This window comes from Apteryx mantelli, chromosome 7 (assembly GCF_036417845.1).
Source record: "Apteryx mantelli isolate bAptMan1 chromosome 7, bAptMan1.hap1, whole genome shotgun sequence".
NCBI classification, from domain to species: domain Eukaryota; kingdom Metazoa; phylum Chordata; class Aves; order Apterygiformes; family Apterygidae; genus Apteryx; species Apteryx mantelli.
Window position 1 is genome coordinate 32,409,152 of NC_089984.1, and position 12,997 is coordinate 32,422,148.

At 40.3% G+C, this 12,997-nt stretch overlaps 1 protein-coding gene across 1 annotated transcript in view; it reads right to left on the reverse strand.

The window, feature by feature from the left end:
* Positions 1–12,997, reverse strand: part of LOC106497456 (VPS10 domain-containing receptor SorCS1) — a 309,481-nt gene that overhangs the window by 39,458 nt on the left and 257,026 nt on the right. Inside the window, exons 16-18 of the mRNA XM_067299556.1 lie at positions 12,553–12,683; positions 3,177–3,290; positions 2,163–2,334 (exon numbers count right to left, since the gene is read on the reverse strand). Coding sequence (XP_067155657.1) covers positions 2,163–2,334; positions 3,177–3,290; positions 12,553–12,683 — 417 coding nt within the window. The remainder of the gene's footprint in view (positions 1–2,162; positions 2,335–3,176; positions 3,291–12,552; positions 12,684–12,997) is intronic.

Sequence of the window (12,997 nt, forward strand, 5' to 3'; positions counted from 1 at the left end):
GGTGGCTGTTCTTTTGCTGAGTGGTTTAACTTTTCTAGTGAGTGCTTTGATTTTTGTTACTGAAATAATTAAATCACTAAATGCTTTAGTGTATATACAATTACACTGCTATAATCATACCTTATAGTCCTTTAGCTTACATACAGCTGGAAAAAAATCATTCTTTGTTGAATATGTCTTTTGCTGTAACATGTCAGCTCAAAAGTCATTGTCAGATTGGGTGAAATTCACCCAAAAGTTTTGCTGTTTGCACTGTAGCATCTTTACATCTACAAATCTAGAAGTAGGAGGTTGGGATTCATCAAGCAGGGAGAGCAATCACCAAGGCTGGAGGTTGATCAATACTGTTTCAGTCCTCAGAGCAGCTCCTAAACCCTGCCCTATCAGGTATCCTGAAATAAGGGTTCCTTTTAGATTTCCTCAGAAGCTGACTCACATTTCAAAACACGCCTTAGGTACTCCCTGATGCACAGCATGAGAAAGATCCCATCTCCTAACGGAGAAGATGTTGCTTCCAGACTCTGGAAAATACTGAAGTAGTGCTACCAAGACCAGAATCAGCAGAAAAGATGGAGAAAAATCCAGAGCAGATCCTTGTCTAAGAGAGTGGTCAGGGCACTCATATGGGATATGTGAGTTCAAAAATCCACAGGAGGAAGAACAGGAAATTTGTTCCGAGTTTCCCATACTCTGGGAGATTGTCTCTCCCTCTGACTTACTGGTGTAATTTCTCAATAGTTTTGTGACTGATGTCTCAGATAACCCATCTCATTTCCCTCAGTCTGTTTTAAAAGTTTTCTGAGAAAAAAGGCAATGCAAGAAGCACTTTTATTTTGGTATACAACTACACCTTTTCTTAGCCATTTGTTTTGGCAAGAAACATGAAAAATTTGCATCCCATTTTGGACTTCTTTTCTTCATCCTTAAGGATAGAAATCAGTAATTTATCCAGGCCAGATTATATTCACCTAAATATATGGCTAAGAGTTACACCAAAATGAACATATCTATACTGTTATGACTGCATCTGCAGTAGTTGTGTTGTATGATAGTCACTACCGAGAAATAGTGACCATATTTTGGAGAAAATGAACATTCTGGTTTAACAACTGCTTCAGGTTAGATATGATTTTATATTATATGTTATTGCTTTTACAAATCAGAACACTCGTTTGCTGAGGAAAGTATTGATAATAGAGATGTAAAAACCCTAACCCATACCTACAAAACTCAGCTGCAGAAGTAACCCTCATTTCTCCTTCCTCACTATAGATGACATTTACTATGGAGAGGGTCAGAAGTAATTTCTGTGGACATTCTAAGCTATAAAGGGATGTACATCGTCCCTTAGTGTAAAAGCATAGTTGTTCTTAGGATTTATTGGCCAGCTACATAGGAGAAAAGGCAGAAGTTTAAAGAAATCAAATTGGATTAGGGAAAAAAAGGAAAAAAGCTACTTTGTAAATGTCATCATTTGGGAGCCTGTGATAAATCATAGACAGAGAAATGCTGATCAGCAGAAACAGGAGAAAAGATTCCATACATTTTTTCTAAGGATTTCATAAAAGGAGGGAGAAGAGTAGAATATTAAGTAAAGTTAGAGATATAAGAGTAAAAAAGGGTTCTGATTAGAGACTAAGGTTCACATTTGCAATCAATTTCAGACTTAATACTGATGACATCTTGAGATTTCAGCCCCCAACACCTAAACAATATGCAGATCCCTGCCAACCTGTGTGATGGAGACAGATCTGCACATGTGTTTTTAGCCACGTTGGGTTGAATGTCATTGACAAGTAAAAACAGAAATTCAGTTTCAAACACAGCAGGAAGTCAAAAGCACAGGTAAGGACAGGCTTCAGGATTCAGACCTGCACTCTCCAATCCTATTGTGAAATTCCCAATACAGGCCAATTTCTAGTTTTTATCAACTTCTCCCAGTTATTACCCAATGCAGTTCAATGGACTTTCAGTCTCATCGTCTCCATACATCATCCCTTAGCTCTCCTGGCATACTTCAACCCAGCCACATCCTGTAGCTGACTGACTTTATTCCACACTCTCTTGGTTCACCTCTTCACCACTTTGCAAGTGTTGTCTGGCATGAATCAGACTGAAATACACCCATGAGGCCCGGGATGCAACATAAAAATAGAGCCTACCTCTTCCAGCTGGACCAGGAAAGTGACATTGTGTCCTAGGTCAGCGGTCAGCTTGCCATCAGATGTGACTATGCGAAGTCCCTGGGGGGCTTTGCCAGGACACTGCTGTGGTTTTGCTGTGTACTGTTCTCTCACGCCATCTGTGCAGTTATTAGAAACAACTTTCCGATACCTGCAAAGGTAGAGAGAGAAATCAGTACAAGGTGCTGACATGGAGCATAATGGGGTTAAGTGGAACAGGCAACATTTTCAAGGTTTCTTTAGACTGGTGAGATTGGAAGAAAACAGATTACCAAATGTATTTTAGCATTTGCCTCAGCCAAGCACTGCATGTGGGCCTAACATACAAATAGTGTAATATTCCTGTTAATGGCATTTAGTATTTTCCTGCATAGTACACCTATATGCCACATACTACATAAATTGCATGCAACATATAATTATATTAACTATAAGGTTTTAAATGTTACACATGTAGAGTATACAGTTCAATTCTGTTATTAGATTTTTGGGCATGGTTAAACAGCTTTTATCACATGCCACAGAACTATCCACTTCTCACCAGCTGTGCAGCAATACTTTCGCAGCCTTAGAAATGACAGAGTTGAAGAAAAAAGCAAATTCTGCCTATCTTTGAGTGTACAAAATGGCAACAGGTGCTTGCATTCCTTTGTTTTAATCACTTGCATCAGAAATGCAGTCTGAGGTCAATATCTTGACTTCATCCACATCTTCCATTGACATTGAAGAAGGCGAAAGAGTAATCAAGCATTCAGGATAGCTGCCCATTGATTACTTCTGTTCACATACACACTAATTTCTGGAAAAGGTCTGGACCATACCTGATGGAGATCTGGTAGGCTAGACTGCAAGCCCTAACAAACTTAATGAAAAAGAAGTCCCAAGGGCTTTAGGCAGCTTTGATTCACCTTTGGAAAATGAAACCTGTAGTTGTCATTCATTTAAGGCCTGTATGGCTGATCTTGCTAAAATACCCTCTATTGTGCCACTTACCCAGTGCTGTTGAGATAACTCTGTCCAAGGCTACAGTCTTTTGACAGGGAAGATGGGTTATACCAAAATGCTGGCAAACACTGTCCGTTGCTGTGACGTTCGTATCCATAATCACTGTTTCAGCATTCAAAGAAGCAATCACAGAAAAAATAATCAATCAAAAACCCCCCAGATATTAGCTTTTGCTCTTTAAAATTGATACAAGTTTTGATTTTCCTCAGTCTGTTTACTAGGATTTCAGATCTTTACTGATACAATAACACATTCTTCATCTTGCTTTGACTTTTGATTTGGGTAGTTACCCTGGATTTCTCCTAGTACAAACAAGAGCAGAACCTGTCTGCTAAGTTCCAGTCCAGGTAGCTCATGACCTATTGCATTACCTGTTCTCCCTCCACAGTTGAATACTGCTTCTCAGATACAGCACTAGCCCCAAATATAATAAAACCCAGAGATCTAAGCCAATTCCAATCACTGCTGTCTCAGTCATGTCTTAGAAAATAGATGCTCTGAAGAATTAATTTTATTTAAAAACAATATCACATGAACTGCAGAGGAAAATTCAGAGTTCTGAGACACCTCTCTGGCTGAAGACATTAGCTAGGGATATTTGATAATGGAAAAAAAAAGGCTGAGATTTTCATTTTTAGTTTGGTTTGGAAGAGGAGCTGCTACCAAAAATTGTGCGTTAGAAACAATGAGTCAGACTGTAACCTTCTTTTGTTCCAGTTTGGGTTTAGTTCGGACTGAATTTGCTTTGGTTCCACTAAAATCCAACAACGGTTCAAACTGTTTTTGATTCCAGATAAACAAAGACTTTATAAAAATTGTTCATTTTTAGTTCCTTATCTGTGGAACAAATAATAAAAAAAGAAAAAATGGTTTAACCCAGTTTTCAGTTCACATTTGGCTTTATTGAGTCATGGTGACTGTTTGGGTGGAAAATCATCCTTAGTCCTTTTACTGAGCTTTCTCCATAGACCATAACTGAAAAGTTAATGGGATATCATTTCTGAAAACTGCTGTATAGAGTCCACAGACATTCCAGTATTCCAATTGCAACATAATCTTAAAACAGGGGGTCTTACCACTTTGCTTATTATTTAGAACACAGTCTTTCTACCAAATATCCCTCCTTTGTGTCAAGTAGCTTGATATTCTCAGAAAACAGGATTAGGGCAGCATTAGGTTATGTGATTAAAGGCTCATTTTCACACACACAAAGCAGCAGGAATAACAAGTGGAGGAATCCCAATAACCCAGGTGAAGCCAATGGAGCCCCTGTCACATGAGAGCCACCAGCCCATGGGCTGGGTGTGAGACCTATCAGGTGAGTCAACGGGAGAGGTTCTCCCCAGATCACCTTGAACACTGAGTGGGGTTACTGCCTACAGGAGCATGGGGCTCATTATGGGATGCTAGGGAAAGCATTTTGGGATAGTACAAGACTTCTTATGGGATGTTAAGGGAAAGACCCAAAGGCAGGAAAAGGGAGGGATCAAGACCGTTTGGGGAGGAAAAAATGTGGGAAAACAGAGTGAAAAGGGCATGGTCACATGTAAACTGGTCGCCTGTCTGGCTATGCTGTGCACATGATCGCTAGTCTGTCCTATCGTCTTATTAAACTTCATTTCTAACTATTTCGCTGGGTGAGGGGCTCTCTGTTCTGCATGCATATATGTGCATGGAGGTCTAAGTGTCAGCAACTGGAGTCAGACCGTGGGTTGTAAGGCCCCATGTGTCCGGGGTGGCAGCAGCTGGAGAGTCCGGAGTGCACATACATTGTGTGGATCTGCCAGCATGTGTAATTGCTAGCAAGCACCAAGGCAGACTAGCTGTTGAGTAGGATAAGAGGCTTGGAAGCGAGCTATCAAAGCAGCTACAATCTGGGCTGGATACTGGAGAGACCAGAAGGTCTGAGAATTGGCTACTGGCGAGACCATGGGATTTGGGCAGTCGGCTACTGGCAAGGCCATATAGGTCTAGACTAGCCAGCGAAGAGACCTGTTACATGCGTGTTCATGTCTGTGAGTAAGACCACTAGGGAGAGCTGGGATCTAGGGTCCAGCTACTGGATACACCTGAGTGTCTAAGGCCAGGTACTGGAGGTACCCATAGTACGTGTGCGTGCAAGTCTGACTAGGAGCAACTAGAGTGCGGCTCCAGGTCTTGGAGGCTCCTGTGTCCAGGTACCAGCAACTGGAGAGACCTGGGGATCCAGGGACCGGCTACTGGACAGACCGGGGTATCTACAACCAGATACCAGTGGGATTCCATATTGTATACATATGTATATGTTTTCCACTAATGGGTTTTCATCTTGATCAGATAGACGGGAACAGCATGATGCCATCAGTGCCGTTTGTGTGAGTGCTGCAGTTTCTGTCTGTGCTGATCTGTGTGGCCAGCCATGTATGTGTATACTGTACATATGTTCGCATGCATGCGTATAGGGAATACATCCTCAGGCTCTGGCTGGGTCTGCGAACATGAAGCTGTGGCAGCCTTGCCTCTATCGGGCTACCAGATTCAGCAACTCCTAACAGGCAGCAGCGTGATCCATGATATTTGTAGAATAATAACAAAAAAAGTAAGAATGTTTAAAATTGTGAAGACTTTTCCAAATATCTTTTTCTTGCTGGACCAAAACTTGATGGCTTCCAAAAAAATCAAATTTTACTGAAGCAATGTTAAATAATTTTAAAAACTCCAGTACTGATCAAAGAGATGAGACAAAGAAAAGGAGTAGATTTTGCAGTTTATTTTTGTTGAATTTCTTATACTTGTCCTAGACTGCAACTTTTCCTTCTGAATCAAGAAAAGAAATGTTTTGAGGTAATCTATAAAAGGAGAAATTAAAAAGATGACATCAAGCAAAGGAAAATTAAAGCTGCATATCACTGGGGAAAATTCCTAAACATCCATTAGACTGTGAACGGCTGTTCCAAAGGAACATTTTGGCAGCTATGCTGGACAGGATATCTACAACAAAGTAATTGAGAACACACTGTAGGAAACAGCAATGAACTTGATGACATAAATAGTCTTTTCCATAGTTTTTGTGAGTGAATTTTCATCAATCTATTTACTCACATACTAGTAATTGAATATTGCTTAATTGTTTTGGAAGCATCAGCCAGCCTATTCTCCCACTGCCATGTGCACCTCTAATCATTTTTGTTGGAAGAACGCTATGGCTATAGAAAACACTTTATAATGAGAAATAACATTCTGATTTGCTTAGAGAAGACAAAAATTTATGTACAAGTGGGACCCCTGTACTTTTGTAATTCAATTGTCAACTCTGCAGCACTGTATTCCTAAGTTATCATGTGTCACTCTAATTAAAAAGCTGTAACACTGTACACACAGAATGTTCTGTAATCAGGTGAAAACTAAACAATACAGTGAAATCTGCCTCAGAGGGGATCAGTATCCACAGCCCAATTTAATACAGTAGCATTAGTCTATGATTTCTTATTACACACACGTCCAGATTCACGCTGTAACTTTGGTTCCTATTAGTGCCACTTAGGTATTGTACCTGCACATCTGGACAAGCAGAGTTTGAATTAACTAGGTCTGACTATAGTTGGATCATATTCCTCAAAGTCAAGAGAATGAAATTACAGGATCTTCCAGGGCAGAAATAGTTCTAAGCACAGAAGTTTCACAGTGTCATTTATGGGCCTGCAAATCGGCTGGCTCATTAAGGACATACAGAAATATCATCCTAGCAAATGACATGAATTGCTGTTCCATATCTCTCTGCAGATGCACCAGGCCCCCGTTCACCTCTGCAGTCTTGGAATCTAATGAATTCCTTGGCTACAGGCTGATGCACACACAACGCTGATGCTGACAACAAATTGCTGCCTACAGTTTGGCACAACAGGCTTTGTTGCAATCAACAAGCATTAGCATCAATTGGATTGCCGTAGCACGAGCCAGTATAGCGAAATCTGGAGACGGGGAAGGCATCAGCTTTAGACTGCAATCAGCTAGCCGAGTCATTGCCAAGTAGCTAGGAATTGGAATTTGCATATATTGACTACACTTTGTGCCTGCCTGAAAAGAACTCAGGTGAAATAGATAATGCACTTATCAAAAAAGAGCAGAGCATTTATCAACATGGATTCTTCTATCAGTATGAAGCAGCCTATCATTTGGCTCAGACTAATACTGGTTTTACACTGGCCCCTTCTACTGGTTCAAATTGGAGTCCTGTTCAAGTAGGACAGCAAGCTCTTCTTTGCAATTATAAACAGGTACTGATTCATTCCTGAAGTTCTATATCCATGCTCAAAGCTGATAGTAAATTCCCTAATTTAAGGTTATTCGCAGCATAGGTAGTAATGATCAAAAGGAAACTAAATTCCCTAGGAAATTTTATAATTTGAATATGGACCTGAAAAAACACAGTCATTGAAGAACTGCAATCCATATAAAATTATTAAAATCTCACTGTTTTAACATATCAATAATATTGATAATCAGTTAAGCCAGATGAGTGATTGCCGTGTTCAAACCTTCTAAAAATCAGGACATGACTTAACATCTAACCATGAGAGATCCTTAACACTAATCAGCTTCACCTGAAGCATATAGGTCAGCCATGCCAGAAGCTGAAAATGCCACTTATGGTTTTGAACTTTCTGCTTTACAAACTTTTCAGATACTAAATGGGGTGGAATCAAGCTATCTGTGATTACAGTCACTGCTGTTCTGCAGTTTCCAAAACCTCTTGTGGAAAAAACTAACAGTAGCTGCAGTGGTAAAGTTCTACAGCCATTTTAGTCATTTAATATCACTGTTTATGCTCATCTATGGTATAATTGTAGATTTCTGTTAGAGAGGGGCTGTTCTTGCTTCCCAGAACTATAGGACTTGAGATGGGATTTATCTCAGAGAAGGATCCATTCAGGCACAGTTTGAATAATGAATCTGTGAAGTCATATGATTATAACTGCATGACAGTATTTGGGAGTACATGCCATACCAGAGTATATTAATGGGAAACCTAAAATCCTCAGAGCCTTTCCAGTAAATCCATGCCTGGTAGATATCTAAGGTCTCTAAAGATGCACAGGGATGCACAGCAGATCTTGCATAGTGGATCTACATTTTTCACAAGCATTCAGAATGAACTAAAATATCATTCAGAATTACTACTCATTAGCTAACCAAGCCCACCTCAGTGATAAAGCAAAACCTAAATGGAGATGTGCAAATGCATGTGTCTTACTTCAGAGCTGGCACATGCACGACCATCTGCACTGATGAGTGGTGACACACAAAGCTAACTTAGTCTAATCATGTTCACTGTCTGCCTTCTGCCTTCCCACAGTTTGTCAGAGCAGTTTCTCATGATGCAGGACTCTGGTATTTTAGCAGAAGAACTGAAATTAGCAGGCAGGTATGTAATTTAAGTGCCAGACAACAACAACAACGAGCCAGATCCTTGCCAATACCATTAATGCCAAGAAAAATAGAATGGATTCTCAGTTGCACTGAGATGCCTTTGTCCACCTCTGGATATTTAGAGTTGCTAGCAGCAGTGTAAACAGGGTCATACTTCCCATGATGGTGTGAGACACAGGAATACTGATTTGAGAAGCCCTCAGTATTAATGGCAGTGGGCTCAGAGGAAGGACTAACAGAGTAACATTTAACTCAGAGTTTCTATTAAGGGACCTAAAAGACAGGGAGCTGAAGAATGAATACCACCAAAGATTTCAGTCTCTAAGAGGTGTTTCAACTGAAGAGATATTACCGTAATAAGGTTCAAATGGTAGGAAGCAACACAATGTAAGGAAAACGAGTAAATTAATGCTTTAATAACGCACAAGTAACAGTGTCATCCATTTACCCAAATCAATTAAATGAAGAAGCACAATCTTGTTTCCAGGCAGTTGCTAGGACAGATTTGCCTAGGGCTTCTGCAGTTTCCACACCACCTTATTCCTGAAGCACTATTGCCCTCTGGCTGTGAGCTTCAGCCCATGCACAGAGCATGAAGTAGCTGCAGTTTCAGCTGTGTCCTCAGCTAGTTTTGGATCCAGCCCATAACAAGAGATGGCTACTGCCAGAAGAGCTCAGGATCGCAAGGCTAGAGAAACTACAGTCATTTCTAATGTCACTCAGTTTTGTTGCTGTGTAAAGCAATAAACAAATGTGCCCTTTTCTCTGAGAAAGAACTACTGTGGGCTGAATACAGATTTGAAATAGCCCCTGAGAAGCCAGGAGAAAACCGTTATAAAATCTTTATGTCTTTTATAACTGACTTTTTTTCCTGCACTGATAAGAAGACACACTCACAAGATTAACAGCGCTAACACTTTTTTTTTTTTTTTAAAAACCTTAGCAGACCATATGGACAGATTTTTATCCCAAGCTCTGATAAGCTTAGATAATAAAATCCGCATTTTCTCCATATAAATCCAGTGGCCAAACAGAAAAGAAACTCTTACACTGTTTGCGGCACGGATTGTTCTCCTCTTTAAATCTGTGTATAAGTCTGGATCCTGTAACCATTGATGCCAGTATAAAACAGTGTTTAGTTTATTTTAAGAATGCAAAATCAAGCAGGGCCAGCAGAGGGGCTTCTCCCTGCTGGGGGGATACATACACCCTTCAACCTCCTTCACCTAAAAGCTCTGTCTAGCACAAAAAGACAAATAGAAAACTCAAAAGCGCTGCTGAAATGAGGATGACAAAAGTGCTCTTTGCTTTTGCAGGAAGGACTCCGCAGAGAACTTCTTGCCACAGCAAAAGATCATTCACTGATTTTCCTCCACGTGCCCCTTCGGACTGACTTACGCAGGATGCATCGAAAGCGAAGCCTCGTGCAGAGCTCAACAAGGCGGCTGCCGAGTGCTGGGCACAGCAGCAGCAGCAGCAGGTTTGCCTTTGTTAGCGCAATACGACTGGGCTGAGAAATTCAACAGAGCCAGTAGAATTGCTGGGGTCTTGCTATCTCTTTTCTCCTTCCTTGATAAACCTCTGTCTTCTGTTCCCAGTGGCTTTTCCGTCCTCTGACAAATCTATGTAAAACTATGCTCTTGACTATATTCAGTAGATAAATAAGCGAAGATTATTTCCGGATAATATTTCTGAATTGGATGTATAAAGCTATTTCCTCAGAGGCACATGCATGACCATGCATTTCCAGAGTGTGGAAAGAAGCTGGAATGGATAAAGTCACAATACAGATCTGAGGACAAGATGAATAACAAGAGCTCAGAGAGAATTGGAGGGGATAAAGATAGCCTGCTCTAAAACAAAACCAGTTCCATTAGAAGCAGGAAAGCCCTCGCAGGTCAGAAAGACTTTTTATCAGTCAGCTCAGAAAAGAGACCTGGAGTACTTGTAAGGCTGTTTTTCTCAGGTTACTTTTAAGAAGATGACTTTCAAGAAGCCCTACTTTTGCCTGTTCCAACAGATTTGAGGAGTCTTATGGGTGCATGTGAACTGTGAATGTCTGTCATATGTCCCCAATCATTCAAGCTTTCTCTGAGAGATTCTCTCACAACCCAGAAGACCTTTCAGAAAAAGTTTCCTCTAAGCATATGTAAAAGAAATAAAAGAATGTTTCCATCAGCAAACATCACTTTGCTACTCCTGTTTTGTACCTAGTACCTCCATTTTTTACTAATAAATCACACAATCAATTTTAATAAAATAAAAACATACATTCAGAGAAAGAGAGAGAGAAGTCCTGGAGGGAGAGGAGACTTTCATCAGAAGTGTTTCCCGAATGTGTGTGTTGCTTGTTAGTTTAAGAGGTTTAAGCACTAATGGATCAACCATCTACCTTGAGCTATCCCACCAATAATTCTTCTTGGGCCTGGGCGTGAGCTTGGCGCCACTTTGTACTGCGCACTTTACTAGCGGGCCCAGCCCTTCAGAGAATTTCCTTCCCGTTCATGGGATTTTCTGGTTGTTTCCTCTCTCTTTTACATTGCCAGAGATATGTTAAAGGGCTGATACCCAGAATCTTCAGGCACCTAAATAACAAACCACACATGGAACTAGAATACATTTTCCCTAACAAAGAACCCAGTGGAAGATGAGGGACCCCTCAGGAAAACATATGCATAAAGTCAGTGCCCAGGTGTGTTCTTCATTTTTACTGTTTGGTGAAAGAGCATTTACTTTTTTTTTTTATTCCTTCTACATTATACTGCCCTGAATTCTAGAAACACTCTTCTCTTTGCTAAAAACTCTTCTGGGTACAGATCTCTTTGGAAATCCCATCATTAAAGTGGTTTGAGCAGCATTTAATGAATAAGATGATCTTATCTGTAGTTCTCAATACCTGTCTGCCTTAGATTTTCCTGCTTGTCTTGATTTTATGAAGAAAAATAAATAAAACTACAGTTATGGGAGGGTGGGACGGGAAGAAGAGTAAATCTTCATGGTCCTGGAGTGAACTCACATAGCAAAGAAATAAAGTATTTACAAGATAAACTTCAGAGTGTGTGTTACAGATTCTGGGTTCAGTTCATAACATGGCATAGATCTAGTTGGGTGAGATATAAAGTGGGGGCTACCAGCACTGCCAAAGACCATCATTTCTCTCTTCTGAGAGTCTTGGGACAGTCTCAGACTTAGAAAAATTGGGTAACATGAGAGGTTTCAATCATCAAGAACAGTGCAGAAAATGTAAAGGAGGAATGGTAGTTCCCTGTCTTTTTTTTTGGTGCACATTATTGGCAGAAATCTTCAAATGAAATCAGAAGTTGACATTTGTTCCCACCATTCATAATTCAAGCAGGGGACACTATTTTCCACAGCATACAATAGAGGAGAAAAGGCTTCAGAAAGAGATAACTCAGTTATGAAGGCTATGGCTATTAGAGACTATCAGACTTGATGGTCCAGATAAAACAAATGAATGAGGAATTCCCTAGGTACTTGACTTCCAGAAACTGAAGGCTTACTCTATATATGTGTATATTTTTTTTACATATATATGCAGATCTATGTTTGTTGTGTGTATGTATAATTTTTTTTAATTGTTTGTGCACACTTTACACTATATATATACCCTACATACTACTTGCACAGCTACTTCTGATCACTGCTGTAGCCGGATAGCCTAAGTGGACGTTTTATCTTAATGCGAGGCTGCGGACGTGACCTGGAGAATGGTCTGTTCAGTATCAGTTCAGGGGAACCTTAGCAAAGATTAGAGATATCTATTCCACTTTTCTTCCTTTTGACATACCTACATTATCAGGGAGCAATCTATTTAGTCACCTACACATGCTTATTAATTTCTGCTCTCTGCAAAGACTTGTGAGGCCAATATTGGTGGGGTGGGAAGCACATCATTTTATGTAGGTCTCATACATTTCTTGTGCCTATTGCTTACCAGTCAAAGTCTGCCTCTGTGCACACGCATGGCTCCGAGGTCATAGCCCCAGCATATTTTCCTTGCATGCATTTCTTCTCTGACTTGCGCTTCCTGTAGATCCTTTTTGCTCCCATGATGCAAGCTTCTCCCTGGAAACAAAACCAAAAATATCCTTCTCTGACATCCACCAGGGTGTTTGTATCACTACAATTTTTCCAGGTCTGTGCAATAGAGGCTGTGACTCAAGAGAAGAGGATGACAAGTCAAAGGACATGTCAGTACAGTGGAGCTAATTAAAGCTTTAATTGAAGCTAAAGCAGCTTTCCTAATACACACCAGCAAATGATCTGGGGTTTCTCACATTTCTGATCTGGTTCTGAATCTGTTCCGAAGCCAGAGAATATTTGATTCAGGACCATTTCTCATTTATAGATTAGGTTTCACAGCAACAGAAAACACAGCC